Consider the following 22,454-nt stretch of genomic DNA (forward strand, 5'->3'; position numbering starts at 1 on the left):
GGATTCAGGAACACGGTTCTTTCATTTCAAAGATTACCATCTCCAGTTGCAACCAGTCATGACTTCTGGATGAAATCCACTTACCTTCATTGAATCAGAATGATTTCCTTCCATAGATACTCTCTCCTGTGTCCGATCCACAAGTCAATCTTGAATCAATTTCAGCCATTTCTTACAAATACACTGCAATCACGTTTATAAATCTACCTAAGGCTTGGTTTTGTGAGTTACAGATAAATTAGGCCCTTCATGTCCTATCTTCAGATATCAGCAATGTGCTCAGACTATTCAACTAGGAACAGGCACAATCTTTCTTTTATGAAGGCAATCTGAGTGCCCTGCACATGTAAGAAGGGACACTCAAGGATGGAAACAGCTCCTTTCAGGGGTAGCTGTGGTGATGGGTGAGCATTTGGACAGGTGGTTCATTTTCTTGTGAAAGAAGTCTGTATCCTGTAAGCAATCAATACCCAACAGTTTCACTAAATAAAGCTTGAATATAAATTAATTCAAAAGGAGCTCAGATGTTTGCTGTGTTGCCTCTGAACACACCCTGTGTGTCAGGAGCCTAGCTTTCTTCAGTAGACCACCTAGTCTGTTCATTGGGGAGGACAATATTTATTCAAACATAATCCCTTTTGTCTGTGTTGGGCAATAGCACAATACATTCAGCAACTGTCCTCTGAAAGCCAAGACTTTGTCTCTGGCAGGGATTTCGAAAACATGGATTTCTTGAGAAGTGCCTGCCCACCTGTGTTTAGATTCTAAATTGTGGGAAGATCTTGGCAGCCAGAGTATCTAGGAGATGCTCAGGGAGAAGTCTGTTGAGGTTATGGAGACTTTTCAAAGGACAATTTCCCCCTTTAAAGTGGTAAGAAGAAGAATTCTTGAGAGCTGACATGGAATATTGGACTAGGTGGAACCTTGAAAGATTTTATCTCTTCATAGTTAGCTTTCCATTTAAGACCTAAGAATGTGTCCTGTTTTAGAAACCCTCCCAGGAATGAAATTTTCCATAACCTTTCCCCTGTTGGCCATTTTTTTTTAACTTCTACAAAAGCCTTCCATCAGAAAATTCTTGATCATGTATATGACCGTCACGGTCACTGCTACAGCCCAGAACTGGTTCCCTTGCTGTATCTTTTGCTGCTCATACCCTCCACAGATGGCCCCGTCATGGCTAAAGCCCATTATTAGATCACTTCTTGGCTTCTTCTCTAAGGCCAAATAATGAGAGTTTTTTTTCCTCCTTTTTTTGTAGGTCATATTTTTCAACTATCTAATGATTTTTGTTGTTGAAAATTGGATTGGGGATTTCCTGTGTCTGGAAATGCACCAGGCCATGAACTTTGCAACCCTGACACTCCTCCCGCTACCTCTTAAAATACACCAAATAAAATGAGACCAAGAGAATGAAGCAGCTGCAAGCAAAGCAAAACATCACAAAATCAAAAAATAAAAACACTGAGTAGTTGTCTTTCTTGTTTTTGATTGAGCATAACATTTGTAAAATGAAGCATGCTTCATAGTTAAGTGGACATCCTGTTTATTAAGGATCAATCAATAAGAACTCAGTCAGGTTTAGATTAACACTTATACAACTCACAATTTAAAATGTAAAATGTTGAAAACTAAGCATGCCAAGAAGATAAGAATGAGTCAATAGTGGTCTTTTCTTAGCATATCTGGTATATATATAACTTCCATTTACTATGGGCATTTGAAGACCATTGAGCCATTGTCATGATAGCTTTCAATACAAGTGATTTTTGATTTTTACATTTATCTTTGATCTCTAGTTGGTTTTAAGGGGGATCCTATCTTTTTAAGGTTTTAGAATCAAGATTATGATTGTAAATAAATACAGACATTTTCTATATTTTTCTTTGCTTTGCAACAGCTGAATTAGGATGAGATATATCTGACCTGTAATGATTGTTTGAACTCACTTACAAAACCATCTGAGCCGCATGCTTCAAAGGTACATCTCTGATAACTCTTGCTATTGTTCAATATCGCACACTTGTAAAAGACTTTATTTAACATGTGTACAGCATAAAGAATGATAATGAAAGGATTACATATGATCTCACCACTCAGTTTCAGAGAAAGAACACTGCCAGTGTCTTAGAAGCCCACTCGAATCATCTGTGTATGCCCCTATCTGATCATCTCCACTCTGTCCCAGCCTCCATCTGATATAAAAAACTATCCTGATTTTGGCTTACCATTACTTTGCTTTTCTTCATGATTTTACTCTCTTTGTATGCATTGCTAAAGATTATATTTTTTAGTTCAGCCAAATTTTGAAATTTATTCTCTTTCTTTTGTGATTTCCTTTTTTGTTTTTGCTTTGCTTCAGTATTTTTGTCTTGAGATTCATTTATTTTGATAGATATAGGTATAGGTCATTTTCACTACTTTATAATATGCCATTGTATGACTGTGCCACAATTTATTTATCCATTCTACTGTTGATGGACATTTGGGTTGGTTCCAGTTTGAGGCCTTGTGATTGCTTCAGCTTGACCATTTTGACCCACGTCTCCAAGAACTCAAGTGCCGGAATTAATCTAACATACGCACCTAAAGTGCAGTTGTTGGGTTGTGAGATGCACATATGCTCAACTTTTAAAAGGATATGCCTAATAGTTTTCCTAAAGGGTCTTAACAATTTTCTGCTCCTACCTGCAGTGGATGAGAATTCCTTTTGCTCAGCATCCTTGCCAGGACTTCATATTGTCAGATTTAAGTTTTTTTCCACTTAGGTGCGGAGTGGGATTTTATTGAGGATTTAATTTCTGTTTCCCAACAAATAATGAGGGTGGTCATCTTTTCAAATGCTTGTGTCCATTCATAATTTCTTTTCTGTGAAATGCCTGTTTATGTCTTTTTTCCATTTGCCTGTTGGGTTGCTCATCTTTTCTGGTTGAATAGTAGGAATTCTTTATATATTTTTAATATAAACCACTTTTTGGTTATATGTATGATAAATATCTTCCCCCAACTTGTAGCAACTCCTCTCATCCTATGATTTCTCCCAATGAACACAAAGTCTTCAGTTTTTATAGTTGACTTTATGCATCTTTTCTTCATGCTTTGCATTTTTTATATATTGTTTAAGAATTCTTCCCCCTCCCCTAAAGACATGAAGATATTTTTTCTTACATAAGTTTTAATTTTTTACTTCATTTAAGTATTTAATCCATCTGTACATAATTATATTTTTCATTTCCATTTGACTTTTTAAATATAGTTTCCATCTCTCTGATGAAATTCCCCATATTTTCCACTAGATTTTTCACATATTAATCATAATTATTTTAAAGTCCTTATCTGATATTCTAAATATCCAGGCTCTATTTGGGTCTACGGTAGTGTATTGAATACTCTATTTCCTGACAATGGATCATTTTATTTCTTGCTTATTTTATACGTCATAATTTTGGTTGGATGCTGGATAGCATATGTAAGAGAACAGTAGAGCCTGAGGTGAATAATATGTGAGTCCAAAAGTGATTATGCCTCTTCTTCTGTCAAGCCATTGGTATGAGGGTGGTTAAGTCCGTCTTTCATAGCTGAGCTAGGTTTAGATTTTATTGTTTCTATTCCTACCTTTGGTGCTCACCTGCTTCACATTGGTCTGGCATGGGTTGCTGTTACTCTGTTTTTAGTCTCTCTAGGGGTTGGGTTGCTGGAGGAGGTTTCCCGGTGTCTTGCTTCATCCTCCACTTTCAGCAGACTCCGTCTGTCTGCACCACAGCAGGTGTTTCTCTCTGGGCTCTTGCCCTTCCCTGAGCTCTAGGTTGTTACTGCAGTGCTTGTTACTCACTGCAGGCCCCTGGTGGGGACAGGGTAGTTTCTTGGTTCTCCTGCCCCTCTGTGTGCCGGAGGTCAAGAGTGGAGCTTTCTCAACATTTCTGCTTTCCCCCAGCCCCTGTGGAAGCCAGACTCTGCCATATGTCTTGGGAATAAGTAGCCCACCCCCACCCCCCTGCTTTACATTAGTGCAGGATTGTGGGCGTGAGCAGGTTTCCTGACCTACCCCCCAGAGACATACGTGTTTTTCCAAGTGTCAGTACAGGGTGGGAGTGCAATTTTCTACCCCTTCCCCTTAGCCAATGCCCTTTGCTTGGGTCTGTCACCTCCATCTGTTGTCACTGTCACTCTTCCTCCTGTCACTGCAAAAGGCCAAGCAATTCATGTGTCCCATCTCTCCTTGGATGAGCTTGTTATCCTCTGGAATTCAGCTCCTCTGGCTGAATCACAATCTGAGATCTGTGATGGGCCTTAAAAAGTGACGATTTTGTAGATTATCCAGATTTCTCTCACTGTTAGGGCGGGCACAGAATTCTCCTGCGGTCGTCCAGTTTAAGAGGAAGCAGACTGATGGTCCCTCTCCCTGCCACCACCACTCTCTGTTTTCTTCCTTTGTCCTGTTTTTTTTTTTTTTTTATAGCACTTAAAACTACCATTATATTGTATTTATTTATTGTCCACCTCCCTTACCAGAATGATAATGCCATTAAGATAGACTATTTAGTTATTTTTTCATTTCTGTATCTCTGACCTATAATACTCAATACAGATTGTTGAATAAATGCTTGCAGTGAATGCCAAAGATGTGACATTTTCTCCAATATCTTGTATTAGCTTGTTTTCATAAGAATGTGCTTGCTCTGAGGCTGTTTTCTCTCCTTGTTCTGCCGTATTTTTCATATGTCCCATTTTGATTATGTCCTTACTCATCTTTGAATCAGGCAAATCTGTTTGCACTCAGTGTCTCCATCTGCACCAGTAACAAAGAAGTAAGGGGCTTGTCCTTGAGGCTGCTCTCTGTCAACCCTTGATTTGGTTTATCTCTGCTCTCAGACCCGCAGCTGGCCCGAAGGGGGTTGTGAGCCAATGCTACTCAAATTGTTCATCATAGCAGGTTTCCAGCCAGTGCATTTCTGCCCTCCTGTGCTAGGTTCTCCCACCCCCACCCCCACGCCAAGGCCCGAGTCTCTGGTAGTCAGGGCCAATGCGTGCCTCACAAATAAACTGCATTTCAGACCATGGCAGTTCCGCTTTTGCCTTCCTAATTGTTTTGGTGTGGCTCCTATTGCTGCTGCTATGGTTTTAACACTTCTTGCTCTTGACTGTGTTTGGAAGACATGGTGGTGAAAAGGAAGGTGGGGGCTGGGGAATTGGTCGATGCTCTGCCTGCCTCGGGTGAATGAGCGCGTGCCCCACTCCTCTGTAGGTTCTAGGCCCTGTTACTGTGCTAAGGGCCCCACGTCAGGGAACAGAAGCAGGGAAGGGACTGTGTATTTTCCTCTTTTATCAGGTGATTCTTTTTCATGAAACCGGAGTTTTCTGTGTTTCTGGGTAGTCTGTTTTTATTTCGTTTTCCTAAATCAGATCCAAATGTATTATAGGCAGTGTTCATTTCTGCCTGACGCTGACATTAGGCATGGAGAGTTTGTAGGATTTACTGATTTATCCTTTGTGAGGCTGCAGTAGGGAAGAAGACCTTGGACACTATTATTTTCTAAGGGTAGTAGAGCTCTTACGGTTAGGAAAACTCAAGTTCATTAAAAATGCTCCCAAACTGTCATTACCTAGTAGTTTTTGTATCAAAATTATAACTGCTATTCCATGGTGGCCCCTGATACATTTTCTGATTAAAAAATATTAAAACAAGCTCTCATAATCTAAATGGTTTGTAACCATTCTTCTCTAGCACTGTGCCAAAGACCTTATCTTATGGGATATCATTTGGTTTCCTATCATTCAAAACCATTTTCTCCATCTTTTAATTATTTAAGTAATAATTCTGGGTTGGATAATGTAGGCATTTTAGAAAACAAAGATGTGTGATTATAAAGTAACCTCAGTTATTCTAAAGGATAAAATAATAGCTGCCTCGATTTAGTTACTCTTACGTGTTAACCGGGAAAAAGTGCATTAAAATGCATTTTGACACTTTTAATCCACTGAAACTCTAACTTCATTGGGAAAATGGCTCTGAGGATGGTGAGAACATTGCTAATTGGCTTGTTCATCCCACATGGGATTACACCAGTTTCTGAATCAGAATTTCCTGCTATTGCAATATGGTTTCTTCTTTCGTCTTCTTTTTTTTTTTTTTTTTCTTTCCTTAGAAACAATCCATTTGGGTTCATTACATGGCCATTTGTTAGCCTTGTTAGTTACAAGGCGTTGTACTTGTTTCTGACTACAGTGAAGTCACGTAGGCGGGGTCTGTGTGTGTGTGTGTGTGTGTGTGTGTGTGTGTGTGTGTGTACAGACTCAACGGGAGATCCTGCAGCTGCGTGGGGAAGCAGGCAGCGCCAAGGGGTCACTCTGATATTTCAGAACCCAAATCCTGCTTTCCCAAAGTCATGGGGCATTTTTATTTCATTCATCAAGAAGATTGGGTCAACTTTGGTTTGCTTACTACATGCTGTACATAGACATCAATCTGCTTGACTTTTGAAAGCTTTTTATTGATATATAATATTCTCAGAAAAAATACACTGATCCTAAGTGTGTAACAAGATAAGCTGTTTTACAAACTGAGCACACCTGTGTAACTGGTATCCAGATCACAAAACAGAATGTGACCAGCACCCCGGAAGCTCTCCTTGTACCCCCTTCATGTCACTAACCCTTCTCACCTTGGATAACCATTCTCCTGTTTTGATTGTTTTTATATTTTATATACATGGAATTATACATAATATATTATTTTGTGTCGGGTTTCTTTCATTTTTCATTATGTTTATGAGATTCATTTCCATTGATCATGTATTGTGTTTGTTCATTCTTACTGCTCTGTAGTGTTCTATTATTCAATACAATACAATTTATTCATTGGGCTGTTAACAGGCATTTAAATAGTTTCTTTTGGGGGAGGGGGATGGGGGGCATTATGAATACTCTGAACATTCTAGTACATCTCTTTTGGTGAAAGTATATATACACATACATTCCTGTTGGAAATATATAGGAGTGGGGCATAGGGTGTGTGTATGTTCAGATTTAGTAGATAAGCCAGTGTTCTGGAGTGGTTGTAAGCATTTACACTCACACCAGCAATGTGTGAGAGTTCCAGTTGCTCCATCTCTTCACCAATATTTGACATTTTCTGCATTTTTTATTTTAGTCATTTTGGTGGATATATATTGAATGTGGTTTAATTTATAGTTCCTTGATGATAGTGAACCTGAGTACCTTTTCATATGTTTATTAGTATTTGTATATCTGTTTTTGTGAGTTGTCTGTCTGTTCAAGTCTTTTGCCCATGTTTTTATCCATTGGCTCTCTCTTTATTACTGTTTGATAGGAATTCTTTATATAATCTGGGTATAGTTCCTTTGTTGTGTATATGTACTGTAAATATCTTGGTTGCCTTTTCACTCATGTATTGGGGTCTTTTGATGAACAGACATTCCTTATTTTTCTAAAAGTTTGATTTATTATTATTATTTTTTTTTTTTTTAAAGATTTTATTTATTTATTTGACAGAGAGAGAGAGATAACGAGAGCAGGAACACAAGCAGGGGGAGTGGGAGAGGGAGAAGCAGGCTTCTTGCCGAGCAGGGAGCCCGATGTGGGACTTGATCCCAGGACCCTGGGATCATGACCTGAGCCGAAGGCAGATGCTTAACGACTGAGCCACCCAGGCGCCCTTATTTTTTTCTTTTATGTGTTGTGCTTTTGGGGTTCAGTTTAAGAAATCTTCGCCTACTCCAAGTTGACAGAACTGTTCTATGCTTTCCTCTAACATCTTTATTTAGATTTGTAATTCATCTGATTTGATATTGTATATTGTATGAAATAGAGGTCAAGATACAATTTTTGCATATGGATATGCCATTAACTGAGCATCATTTTACTTGCTTCATTTAAAATGTTTTCATAAAGTTTAGTTTCATTGAAATATGTTTTATATTTTCCTGGAGAGAATTACTAATGATTCTTGAAAAAAATTTAAACCTATGGTGATTTAAAATTTATAATATAATCTGTAGACTTACTTAACACTAATGTAAATTGGATTTTTTAAAAAAGTTCTTTGTTGAGACTCTAGTTTGTAGCTCCAGTGTATTTATTCAACACCAGAGTGATTTATAATACACAAAGCATAATCATTTTTTAAAAAATTAATATTGTTCTCACTTTTTCATTTGAATTCAATCCAACACATGTCTATTATATGTCTGCTAGAATTTGGGACAGCTGAGAATATGGTTGAAGTTTTGAGCTCCATTTTATGTCATTTGTGTTTTAAGCCATGTAATAAAATTGTCAAACATTGGTCAGTAATAAACCATTTTACTTTAGTATTCAAAGTTATATTAATAAAGAGAAGTACGAGGTGAGAATTTTTATTGCTATTAGGATGCCCTTCCACCCCTTCTGTAATGCCTTCTATCAGGTTTTCCACTGGTAATGACACAGATATTTTAAGATGTAAAAATAGAAAAGAACATATAAAAGTTTCATATCTGTATTTGGAATGACTGTGAATGCTTCCTCCTTGGTGTCATTTCTGCTTAGTTTTATTTTTTTTCTCTTGTTATGATTTGTTCCAGGTTGTACTGGTCAGTGGACATCTGGACAGTTGGGACGTTGGGCAGGGTGCCATGGATGATGGTGGTGGAGCCTTTATATCATGGGAAGCCCTCTCACTTATTAAAGATCTTGGTAAATATTTAGAAAGTCGTTAACTAATGTGTGGGGATCTCAGTAGTGACATATTTAACTCAACACACAAAATACTGAACAGATAAGTTACTGTGATATGTTCAAAGATCCTCCTGAGGTCTGTATGTTTTTTGTCAGTTGATTCTCAGGAAAGAATGAATTTGTCCCCTTAAAGAGAGAAATTTTTATTCAAGTGTACACCAGACATCCAAAGTATCAAACATGATCAGCCACTAGGAAAATGAACAAGCAAATAAAACCGTAGCACATGTAACCACATCAGCTAGAGACTATGTAAGGAAACCCATGACCAAGTGCAAAGAAAAGTCAGCAGCTCCCCCTGCCTCCTTTCCCTTGTTCATCTTAAAGACATTATCAGGCTGTTAAGATAGCTTTACTGCAGCCATCTTTCCATGGCGGAAGTCAAAGAGAGCAACACCGGACTGAAGGAATGATCCCTTTACCCACAATAAGGAATCCAGGCTGAAGAACTGGAACTTCCAGGTGAACCTAGGCATGAGGAAGATGGGCAGGCGTAAAAAGGAAAAGCTAATAGTGAAAGCGGTTTTTGATGACCCTCTTTGTAAACAAAAAACATACATTTCCTCTTTGTGTGCTGGTCCAAAAGGCAGATTTTAAGTGAGGTTAGAAATAATTAAACAATTTCAAGTCAGAGTTCCACATCTGAGTCAGAGCAGTGGTGGCCGTAAAATGCCTCATCAGCAGAAGGTTTTATGTCGTAACTATGGAATGCCTCCGCTTCAGATATAGTAAAGATGAGAACATCCTCTTTGGTGAAGGCTTTCCATTGCTTACATACATACATATGTGTTTAAATTCATGCATTTCTTCTAGTGTTTAATGAACCCTTCCAATCCTGTAAATAAGCCCTTTAAATGATTGGTCTTATTAACTATAGATTGCTGAAATGATCTTGCTTGGGGCAAATCTTTGGTGTACCATTTTGATTTATGTTTTAGTTGTGTTTTAAAAGTGGCGAGATGGAAAGGTGGTTGTATATTTTTTTACTTTTAAATAGGCCAGTGTCTCTTAACCTTGGGACTACTGACATTTGGGGTGACATAATTCTGCGTTGTGGGGTCTGTCTCATGTAGGATGTTTAGCAGCATCCATGGCCTCTATCTACTGGATGCCAATAAGCACCATCCTCCTCAAGTTGTAACAACCAAAAATGTCTCCAGACATTGCCAAATGTCCCTTGGCAGGTCAGGGCTGGTGGTGGAGGAATGTATAAAATTGGTCCACTGAGATGATCTAATAAAAAAATCACTAAAAGACCTGATACAGGGCCATTTTTGGGGGGGGAAGAAAACCTTACATTGGAAACCTTACACTGAGGGTACTTAAACTTTTGACATCACTTCCATACTGAACACCCACTGTGTGAAGGCAGTTTGTAAAAGCTGGGCATACAGAAAGGTTTAAAGCATGTCTTCTCTTCTTAAGACCCTTAGAATAGAGTTGGAGCATACGCATGCACCTGTTCATGTGGGTGGCAATATGCATCTAATTTCAAGGTCTGCTTTTAGAATTGGGTAAGGTTTGAGAGAGATGAATTGTCCAGCAAATAAAACCCCAAAACATATATTCTTCAGAGAAGATCTGGGAGACTTTACATGTGAGTCTTCTCCTCCTTCCCTTAAAAATATTCCCTTGGTGATCTGTTCATTCCAGAATGAAGTGGGTTCCAGACATGAGACAAGCAGAGATATCAAGCATTTTCTTCCTTATAGGGCCCAGATATACATTTAGGAGGTTAATTTTATTTTGATGTGTTCAGCCAGCTTGATTAGAAACAGTGGTAGAGCGAAAAGAGAACTGGACCCATCTGAAATGGAGTTTACGTCCCTCTGTGCCTCAAATTCCTTTTTTGGCCTCAGGAGGTCATTTGAACTCTCTGGTCTTCATTTTCTTCATCTCTTCTAACTGTAAGCTTCCGGAGTATTTTATCTGCTCTAGATGGGAATAAAAGTGGTATCTTCTCTAGGCTTTGAATCTTACTTTTTTAGTACTCAGCATGGGACCCTAAATCATTGTTAATTGAGTTGGATTCAATTGCATAGATAAATGTAACACCATGCGAAGGTGAATTGAGTATCTTTTTCTAACACTGACTTCTGTTGCTTTTGATAGCTAGTAACCAGTCTCCTTCAATTCAGGACTTAACTTTCCTATAGATTTCTGAAAACCTATATAAACATATGAATAAAACTCTGAAATAAAGAGTAATATTTCTTTTATTTCAAAGATTTATTTACTTGAGAGAGCAAGAGAGAGAGAGCAACTGGGGGGAGGGACAGAGAGAGAGGAAGGAGGAGAAGGAGACAATCTCAAGCAGAATTGAGTGCGGAGCTCAATGTGGGACTCCATCTCACGACCCTGAGACCATGGAGCTGAGCTGAAACCAAGAGTCAGATGCTTAACTGACTGAGCCACCCAGGTGCCCCCAAAAGTAATATTTCTTTTGAGTAGGTGTTAAGAGGCAGCATGACATACTGTTAAAAAAGCATAAGACTCTGGAGCCAGACTGCCTGAGTTCATATCCCGGCCCTGCCTCTTACTAAGCATGTGGCCTTTGCCTTTCTGTGCCTCAGTTTTCTCATCTGTGAAATTGGGATAATAGTAGTCCTTATCTCATAGAATTGCTTTGAAAATTAAATAGTCTGTTCATATAATGTACTTAGAACAGTACCTGACCCAACCCAAGTACTCAATAAATGTTAACTTTTATTATAGTAAGCCTGACTCTGATAGTACCATATTTTTTATGTAAGGGAGAATGGTAATTTTTTTACCCCCACCTCCATTAGTAATTATATTGCTTCCTCACTTAATCTGTTAGTTATACTGATGTAACTCTATGTTCAGCTGCTATCGTAAATGCTTTCTCTTTACTATTTAAGGTGTTATCTCTTGTGTGATGGAAATCCAGTGACCCCTTCACTTTTTTCTACTTTCATAATAAATTTTGAGGAATCTGAATTTCTCCTTCTCACTTCCTGCCTCTGCTTCTGGCTTAGGTTAAATGCCCAATCTCCACTCTGTACCTCACTTCCTGTGATTGTACCCATTGAGTCTTAACTCTTTAATTCTAAAGTTAAAATTAGATTGTGGATTTCTATTTGTAGATTGTCTATGTTTTTTAATGCAAAGAACTGGGTCCAACATGTGACATATAAGTTCTGCTTGAAAATTACTGGTATGCTTGAACAAGAAATAGGACTTTGGGAAATGGGTTCATAATTATATTACTTAATTATATTAAGCCCAAACTGTTTAAGTGGTGAAATACAAATGCTCTGTGGTAATCTTTTTTCCAAGAAAAGTAACTCTTTTTGGCTGATGTTCCTTGAACAATATGTCATGCAGCATGCATGTCAAAGTCCCTCAGTGGGGCTCATGAATTTGAAGTGTTGGTCCAGAGAGGATTTCTGATATTTAGGAATATAGTTCTAAGATTCATCCTTCTTATCTCTTTTCCTTTGTTCTTTTCTTTTACTATTCTAATGGATTCACCCTTTTGCCCAGGCCATCAGCTAAAACTATATTCAATTAATCTAACAGAAGAGATATCTATGCTTTCCAAATATAATCAGTCATTCCTGAGTAACTGTCAACAGAAGGCTATTTGTTGTGAAATGCTATTGAATACTTCTTTGTGTTTGTGGTTTACTGGACTCGAAACTGTTTATTTGAAATGTCATTTCCTAGAATGTTCTGGTGTCAGTGAACAAAGCCTATGGTCAAAGATGCTATGCCTCAAAATGTTCATTTGGCACTTGAAAAATAAACCACCATCCATCCCAAAATTCTTCCAACTTTACCATTTTCTGTGAAGTTAGAATTTTGAGTTTTCAGACCTAAACAAAGGAAGAAGATCAGAATTAATAGCACCACTTAGTTGTTGAAATGTGGAATATATGTGAAACATCTTGTTTGAGAAATTTAAATGTAAGTGTCCTGATTGTGATTATTATAGGGCTCAAAAGTCTGTGTGTTAGAAAAATAGTTTATTTATATATCCTTTCACTCATTCACTCAGCAAATTCTTACTGTGCACTGGTGCCTTGTACCAAAGAGGAATGTGACATGGTCCCCAAAATCCTTGAAGTAGGGGAGACATTGAATTCAAAAATTGCCATGAAACTGTTTTAAATTCTTTAATTGAAGTATGTACAAGTGACTTTCGGACACCTAGTGAAGGGAGGGACGAGGACGGTGTGGCTGGATCAGGGCATCTTCACAAAGGCAATATTGAAGCTTTCTTTTCTAAAGGGGCACAATGAAGAATTCCTAGCAGAGTGTAGAGCCTCCAGTCCTGCACATCATTAAAAATGAGGAGAAAATTGTTGACAGTAACAGTCTTGGGATTGTAGCGGAAGAGGGGATTTGCAAAATTGCAGGAAATGTACACTTTTTATTTAATATTTTATATAACATTAGATTTTTTTATAGTAAGAAGGTGTTATTTGAGTAATCGGGGGGAAAAAAAAAACCCTCAAAAGCCAAAGGAAAGATTCTTGGCATCGCCATTATCATTAACTTGTGTCAACGGGAACAACAGGGCAGAGTTGGGAAGTAGGAAGAGCTATGCAGGAGTCCTCGAGCCCTCCAGGCCCAGAAGTACACAAGGGCACACAGCCACATGCGTGCCAAGGCTTTGGTGTAGTTAGAGCTTTAGACACCCACTTCGAATGCAGTGGATTCTCTCTTAGAGGGAGGCATCCATCCAGGAAGAGGATTTCCTTCTCCTCAGTCAAGCCTCCCTTGGAAAAGTCCCAGGAAGTCCAATCCAGAATAACCGAGCAAGGGAAATTAACAACTTCTAATAAAATGGAAACCTAAGAGGTAGAGCTAGAGACAGCTAGAGCCCTGAAGCCAGCTTGGCACTAGCCCAGACTAGAAAGGCAATCCCACTTGGAAAGGACCTCCCCCACTGGGCTTTGCCATACCTTTGAGTATAATAACAGTTCTAAAGCTAACACTTACAGAATATTACTATGTCGTGGACATTGCGCTAAGCACTCCAGTATGCACATATACTCTTTTCTTCTTGACAACTCCAAGCTGTGAATGCACTTCTTATATCTATTTTACAGAAGAGAAAACTAAAGCAGAGAAAAGCTAAGTACCCTGCCCAAGATCACACAGCTATTATGTAAAAAAGTTAAATCCAGGCAGCCTGAGTCCTTACTCATATGTATTTTGTAATACTATTTTACTGGAACAATGTGCCCAGTCTGTTTCTAGGGAACCTCATCCTCAGGATAGTGAGATGTTATATAGAAAAAAAAAATGAATAGTCAAATAAATTTAGGAAACTCCCTCTTGGTAATTTCTTGATTCATCAAAAAACTTTTGTTGGGAGAGTATACATATTCGTGGGTGGAGTATGCTTTGGGAAACACTGCTCTGGGGGCATTACTGGTGTTGACAGAACTGAAGAAGAATACAAAATACACGCTCAGGTACACTTTATAGAACTGAGTACAAATAGCCTTGGATTTGTTTTCATTCTAGATTTTCTAGGCTGTATTTGGGATCTTGTGGTTGCCAGAATACTGACAAGATGGAACCATTCAGTGCTTCCTTAATTGGCATGGTAGAGATTATTCTTGTATTTCTTCTTGAAGCACATTTGTACCCATGTGCAAACTCTACCCAACAACTAATTTCTTATCCACGATATCTGAGACTGTTTCATTTAAATGAATGTAGTATTATCAGAAATGTTTGACATATGCTAAGGCCTCTCTACCAGGTTTTTCCATGGCCCCAAAGGCATCAGAATTTGGTAGCATTTTTCTTTTCTAGAAGGAATTTTTATCCCAAAACATGCCACAAAATCTCCCTACTCTCACTTTGGATGCTCTTCCTCCACAATTATTTTGTGAACACAGGAAGGGAGACTGATAGCCCTGGGAAAGATATCCTCTTAAAATCATTGATCCTCAATAATACCTTTGGGGAATAATACATCTGCTTTGGAACTAAGAAATTAACTTGTTTTAAGTCTTAGAAAAATATTTTCTCCCAACATTAAATTTCATTTTCATTAATTTGAATTTTAATGTGTAGATGGTGATTTGCTTTTATTTTTCTGAATATGTTTTGGTCTTGACTCTTTATAATTGTATATAATAAGACAAATACCTAGAACAGTAGAAGAATTAGACTCTAAGAATATACTTACTCTTTTTCTTTTCTTTCTTTCTTTCTTCTTCTTCTTTTTTTTTTTTACTTCTAAAAGTAGCTTTACTGGCATTTGTGGCCTCTTCTCATGGTTTTTTGAGGATGATCTCATTTTTTTATTCAGATATGTTATTTACTCTAGTGGCATGTCTGGCTTTACCAGAAGACCTGTAGCAGATACATATTTTTTTCAGTTGGGAATTGCTGAGAAGTTGTCCTGAGGTTTAATCACATTTATAAGTTTCACTAAAATACTTAGCATCTTTACACCTCATCAGCCGACATAGACATTTCCACTGGTATGTGTAAAAAGACAAACTGTGTGTAGATTGATCTTCTAAATATGTCCATGAGATGAAGTAAAATGAATCACTTAGAATTTCTTCTGCCTTTTAGTTTGGATGTGGTATGGGAGATTACGTAGACATTTTAGAGCCTGAGGCTGGCATGAATATTGCTGTTACTATTTTATCAGTTAGTTAGAATATACCATTTCTGTGTAGACATAGACAAGACCCAGACCCAGTGGCATGCAAACTGTGAGCAGTTCCTTCCTGCCTGACAAAAAGCCTGGACTGATGGCAGATGAATGCTGAGAAAGGTGAGTCTCAGGGGGCCCCTTTCCCCACAGCGTGCTCAGCTTCCTCCCCCACATCTGCTTTGATTTGGCCTGCATGCCCTTAGAAAGTTAAGAAATGTGGTGTTGTTTGTTAAAGGAATCGGAAGCTTTGGCATTATTTATCCTGGAGAAGAAGAATTATGGAAAGACTTAATAATGGTATGCTTAGTGCCCCAGTGGATTTCCTCCCACCCAAGAACGGGATCCATAGAAGTCCAGGGCAGGACTGTCTGGAAAACGTCGGCTACTTCATTAAGACAGTATCATCACAATGTTGCACAAATTGGCTTACAAGGAGATCTCCTATTTCAGTAATAAATATTGAACACCTATTTCATGTAGCCTAATAAAATGAATAGAATACAAGTCCTTCCATCAAGGAACTCATAGGCAGCAATAGCCTCACATGGACAGAGACATTTGAGCTAAGCCTTGAATGGGTGGAAAGTAGGAGAAGGAAGGACAAAATTAGAGCTCATGAAAGTGCATAGTTTGAGGACTGGAGGATGTTTCTGTAAGTCTAGAGCAATAGGTGAGTGAGGACTGGCTAGAAAGGAGTCAAATAAAAGGTGAGGGTCAGCTTGTCAAGGACACTAGATGCAAAGCTAAAGTTTGGAATTGATGCTATATAGAGGCAGAGGGAGCCATAGAAAACTTTAAGCATGGGATTGACATGATAGGAGTTCTTTCTAAAATAAAGATACCAGATAGGTGTCATCCTTTAACTTGTAAAGATGTATGATGAACAGAATGGAGACACAGGAAAAGTGGACTGGGGAGAGCCCAGCTATACAGAGTCTGGAAAACCACAGCTTTGGAGTTACTAAGCAAATTTTGTTTGCTGTGGGGCTGATAAGCCAGTTTCTACCTCGCTATGCTAAATATACCAAAGAGGAAGTGATGGGGTTTCCAGATATGTTGTATTATTCTTCACCTACACACTTCTCTGCATCATGGTAATGATGCATTTTGCAAAAACTGTGGCTTACCCAGCTTAGAATGAATTTTGTTCCAGTAAACTTGCCTAAAAAGAGAGGTCCACAAACAAAGAAACAAGAAAATATACTATAAACATCTGATGGTTAAATGGATTTTTAAAATGGTCCTGGGAGGCAAGGGTTAATTTAATTCATTCTTAGGCCCCTCCAACTCTGTGAACATTCTCAAAATCAAGCTCTAGGAATGGAAAGTTTCTACCAGGCATGTGCTAGCGATGACAGGCTAAATAAAGTATTGAAAGAAGTTGACTATTATTAGATTACTTATTTGTAATGCTGCTAATGCCCTCCTCATATTGGATCATCGTTATTGATGAGCTGATATTCAGCCCATGGCCCGGACACCAGCATCTCCAGACTATACCATGTGACCCAGGTCTCATGGACTTCTCAACCCTTTAAATCTCCTTCCTTAATCCTTAAATAACTCAAACCCTGCAGATAAATGAGAGGCAGGCTGTATAGCAGAATAAGCATATATTCCATGTTAAAAGTATGTTAGAGTCCAGTCTTTCTATGCTAGTTAGTAGCTGTATTATGTTGGACAAATTATTTAATCTTTAGATCTGTTTCCTCTTCCCTACAATGGGAACAATGTAATCTTGAATAGTTGATAGGGTAATTTGAAATAATTTAGATAGTATCTGGCCCCCACTAGGTTATCAATAATAACAACTATTATTGTTAGATGCTAATTGCCAAAACAGCAAGGATGGATATTGCAGCAGAGGATATAATCTCAGGATTGACTCTGTCTCTGACTATATCCTGTTGCATAGGTTAGCTTGGTCAGGGACGTCCCCACAGCAGAGTAGTGCTCGTGAGAAAAGAAAAGCAGATTGCAGTGAGCCGAACTGAAACCATCGTCCCAGTATAGCCACCATCCCTGAGTATCTATAAGGCTAATTCTCTTCTCATTGCCGTAGAGCTCACTTAATAGATGCTTCATAAATATGATGCAGAATTAAAATAACACTCACAGGACATGGGAAAGGAGAGATCTTCATCTTTTCCTGTCCCCTTTGTTCTCACTGCCAATGTCCTTAAGCTAGTAACACTGTATATACAAAGATTTATAATAAACCTGAAGAAAAAAAATAGTAAAAACAGGAAATAGCTGTTGAGGGCAACATAATCTACCACAAAGTAAATTGAAATAGAGAAAAAAAATCAAGGTGGGGAAAACAAAGAATCAAATCTAGTGTTTACTGTTTACAATTTACCCTGGTGGCTGAGGTCTCAAGAATTGGTCAAAACTCTACAATTTTCAGGCATTCTCAGAAAATCCTCATGCATAGAAAACTGAGGACGATGACCACTGATGCTTGTATGATTGTTCTTCTGAATGGCATCTTTTAAAAGGAAGATATTTAAAATATTGTTGAAACTATTCTGAGTTATTATTTTGATTAATGTGTGTGGGAAAATATAATTAGAAAGTGTTTCAAAGGCTATATTTCTGTTCTCATCACCACAGACCATATAGCCATTAGCCATCCCAAATTCACTTGTTTCAGGCAGCACGTTTGAAGAAAGAAATATTTCATCAAGTGCTTCGTACTGCGATTACTCCTTTTCTGAAAGAGGAAAGTGTGAATTCATCTTTCATAGTTGAATAATTTTAGATAAAATCATTTGAATGTCATTTTTGGCCCCAGATGAGGAGTTAGAGAATTTTTAAATTGATTATCTTTCTGGAACTTTACCATATGTTGTTGCAAAAAAACCCAGTGGTTCAACTTATGAAGCAGGGATCTTTTTTTTTTTTTTTAAGATTTTTATTTATTTGACAGAGAGAGACACAGCGAGAGAGGGAACACAAGCAGGGGGAGTGGGAGAGGGAGAAGGAGGCTTCCCGCTGAGCGGGGAGCCTGATGCGGGGCTCGATCCCAGGACCCTGAGATCATGACCTGAGCTGAAGGCAGACGCTTAACGACTGAGCCACCCAGGCGCCCCATGAAGCAGGGATCTTTGATAAAAATGCAAAATATATGCCAAAAGAACCCTGTGCCCTGTATTTTCATTTAATATAATAAACAGACATTAATTAAATGATATATCAACAAACATTAATTGAACACTTGGGAGAAGGGAGGAGAGAACCAGTATTTATGGAATGTCTTCTATGTGTCAATTACATTACGTGACCTTTTTAAATCCTCAAAACAGCCCTCTGTGGCAGATCACTGGCCCTATCTGGGCCTTATTTCCTTATTAACAAAATAAATGACAATATGCTTGCAGGGCTGTTATATGAATCAAACATAATGTAAACAAACACATACCTATCAGAATTGCAATGAGGAAAAATCCAGGGCATGTAATGTTGAAGGAAACTGTAGTGTCAGGATTGATACTGATGATGACCACCTCACTGACTTGGGATTCAAACGGAGCAGCACTCTGGGGGAGAAGTGACTGGAGATATAGGGAGATAAGGCAGCCTTAAAGTGGCTACAGTAAGAAAACACTGCAGCACTGTCCTACATTTCATGACTGTAGCATCCATTTACTAATTACAAATGTATGATGCTTTGGGGGTTTTTTTGTATTCTGTTTTTTAAGAATTGACAGTAGCAGTGAGTACCCTTGCTTTAGGACATAAATGAAGTAGGATCATCCAGTTCATGTGAAGATGAGAGTAGACTTTTTCCAACTCTAGGAGGAAATAGTAATGGCCATTAGCATTCTAGAGCATGCTGGACCAAGCTCTGAGCTAAGTGCTGGATGTGCAGCTCTCATTGAGTCTAGAAGGTGGGAATTACTATTATCCCTTCTACAGATGAAGGGCCTAAGGCTGATCCTACGTACAACTTAAAAAGTAGAAAATCTCATATCCTTTTCTTAATGTTTCTCTTTAAATATTTTCTTTGCCCACCTTTTTTTTTAAATGAAAAACACCTCAAATATTTGGAAGATACATAGACTAATAAACACTAGCATATCTCCTCTCAGGTTTCATAAATGTTAACAATTTCAAATATTTGTCTCAGATCCTTAATTTAAAAGAAATAAAAAATGATCAGTACAGTTGAAGCCAGTTTTGTACCTCTCCACGATCCATCCCCTTCTCCCTCTGCAGCTGGAACAGGTGTTCTGATTATTTTAACATCATCCTGTAAGTGTGTATATCCCAAAACAGTATCATATAGTTTTTGTGATTTTGAATTTATATAAATGATGTTATTTTCTTCTGTATTTGGGTTTATTCTGTTTTATTTATTTATTCTATCTTTTTTTCTTAAAAGGATTTTATTTATTTATTTGAGAGAGAGAGCGTGCACAGCAAGGGGAGGGACAGATGGAGAGGGACAGAAGGAGAGGGACAAGCAGACTCCCAATAAGCAGGGGGCTGAGGGAGAGGGAGAAGCAGACTCCCCCCTGAGGAGGGAGCCCAACACGGGGCTCGATCCCAGGACCCTGAGATCATGACCTGAGCCGAAGTCAGATGCTTAACCGATTGAGCCACCCAGGCGCCCCTCTTCTATCTTTTTGAATGTTTATTAACTGTCTTATTTTCTAACATACATTTCTCTCTAAGCACTGGTTTAACTGCTTTCCACAGTTTTGAAATAGTGACTTAGTGTCATTTGCAAATATCTTCTCTCATTCCGTGGGTTGCCTCTTTGTTTTGTTGACTGTTTCCTTTGCTGTGCAGAAGCTATTTTTATCTTGATGAAGTCCCAACAGTTCATTTTCGCTCTTGTTTCCCTTGCCTTTGGAGATGTGTCTTGAAAGAAGTTGCTGTGGCTGATGTTACTGCCTATGTTCTCCTCTAGGATTTTGATGGATTCTTGTCTCACATTGAGGTCTTTCATCCACTTAGAGTTTACCTTTGTGTATGGTGTTAGAGAATGGTTGAGTTTCATTCTTCTGTATATAGCTGTCTAATTTTCTCAGCACCATTTATTAAAGAGACTGTCTTCTTTTCATTGGATATTTTTTCCTCTTTGTCGAAGATTAGTTGACCGTACAGTTGAGGGTCCATATGTGGGCTCTCTATTCTGTTCCATTGATCTATGTGTCTGTTTTTTGTGCCAGTACCATGCTGTGTTGGTGATCACAACTTTGTAATATAGATTGAAATCAGGCGATGTGATACCCCTAGCTTTGTTTTTCTTTTTCAACATTTCCTTGGCGATTCGGGGTCTTTTCTGGTTCCATACAAATTTTGCAAATGACACTACAGATATAGGGCTGGTATCCAAGATCTATAAAGAACTTCTCAAACTCAACACCCAAAAAACAAATAATCAAGTCAAAAAAATGGGCAGAAGACATGAACAGACACTTCTCCAAAGAAGACATACAAATGGCTAACAGACATATGAAAAAATGTTCAACATCATTAGCCATCAGGGAAATTCAAATCAAAACCACATTGAGATACCACCTTACACCAGTTAGAATGGCAAAAATTGACAAGGCAAGAAACAATAAATGTTGGAGAGGTTGTGGAGAAAGAGAAACCCTCTTACACTATTGGTGAGAATGCAAGGTCGTACAGCCACTTTGGAAAACAGTGTGGAGGTTCCTCAAAAAGTTAAAAATAGAGTTACCCTATGACCCAGCAATTGCACTACTGGGTATTTACCCCAAAGATACAGGTGTAGTGAAAAGAAGGGCCACATGCACCCCAAGGTTCATAGCAGCAATGTCCACAATAGCCAAACTGTGGAAAGAGCCGAGATGCCCTTCAACAGACGAATGGATAAAGAAGATGTGGTCCATATATACAATGGAATATTACTCAGCCATCAGAAAGGATGAATACCCAACATTTGCATCAACATGGATGGAACTGGAGGAGATTATGCTAAGTGAAATAAGTCAAGTAGAGAAAGGCAATTATATGGTTTCACTTATTTGTGGAACATAAGGAATAGCATGGAGGACATTAGGAGAAGGAAGGGAAAAATGAAGTGGGGGAAATCAGAGGGGGAGATGAATCATGAGAGACTATGGAGTCTGGGAAACAAACTGAAGGGTGGATGGGTGAGCCCGGTGATGGGTATTAAGGAGGGCACATATTGCATGGAGCACTGGGTGTTATACAAAAACAATGAATCATGGAACACTACATCAAAAACTAATGATGTAATGTATGGTGATTAACATAACATAAAAAAAAACTAATGATGTACTGTATGGTGATTAACGTAACATAATAAAAAAATTAAACAAAAATGAAATAGTGCCTTAATGGCTATCCAATTAAATATGTTGGAATTTTCATTATGATTCTTCTTTAGCTCTTTAAATCATTATAGCTTTCTTTAAGTTTCCCAAAATATGAAGTTATTATTGAGTTATTGAGTTCCAATTTTGTTACATAGTGATTGTGAAACATGGTTTACCAGTTCTTTGGAATTCATTGAGACAGACTTTTGGTTAATATTACATAGTCAATTTTTTTTAAAAAAATGTATTGTGTTGACTTGAAAAGAATATATTAGCCTCCTTTCCCCAGGAATAGGGTTCTATATATGTTCATTAGAGCAATCTTATTAACTGTGCTCTTCAAAACTAATGTTTCATTACTAGTTTTTTATCTGCTTGATGTTTTTGAGAGAAATATATTAAAATCTTCCACCAGGATTTCTCCTTAAATTTCCATCAGCTTGGCTTATATAGTTTAAGTTTTTGTTGCTTTATATAGTTGAGCCTTGAGACCTTTATCCTTAATAATGATTTTTCCATGCAAGTCTATTTTATCTTATATTAATATCATGGAACCAACTTTCTTTTGGTTACTCTTTTTCTATTCCTTTATTTTTGACTTATCTAGGTCATGGTGTTTTAGTTGATTCCGTTGTAAACAGTATATAGTTAGATTTTTAAATATTAAATCTTACAATATCGGTTAACAAGGTGTTTGTTCTGCTTATCTGTATCGTGATTACTTCTATTTTACTCATTTTCTAACTTCT

General features: G+C 38.0%; 1 protein-coding gene across 1 annotated transcript in view; it reads left to right on the forward strand.

The window, feature by feature from the left end:
* The window catches only part of CPQ (carboxypeptidase Q), a 443,268-nt gene that overhangs the window by 271,338 nt on the left and 149,476 nt on the right, over window positions 1-22,454 (forward strand). The window contains exon 5 of the mRNA XM_032421783.1: window positions 8,583-8,694. Coding sequence (XP_032277674.1) covers window positions 8,583-8,694 — 112 coding nt within the window. The remainder of the gene's footprint in view (window positions 1-8,582; window positions 8,695-22,454) is intronic.

This window comes from Phoca vitulina, unplaced genomic scaffold (genome assembly GCF_004348235.1).
Source record: "Phoca vitulina isolate PV1807 unplaced genomic scaffold, GSC_HSeal_1.0 scaffold25, whole genome shotgun sequence".
Lineage (NCBI taxonomy): Eukaryota > Metazoa > Chordata > Mammalia > Carnivora > Phocidae > Phoca > Phoca vitulina.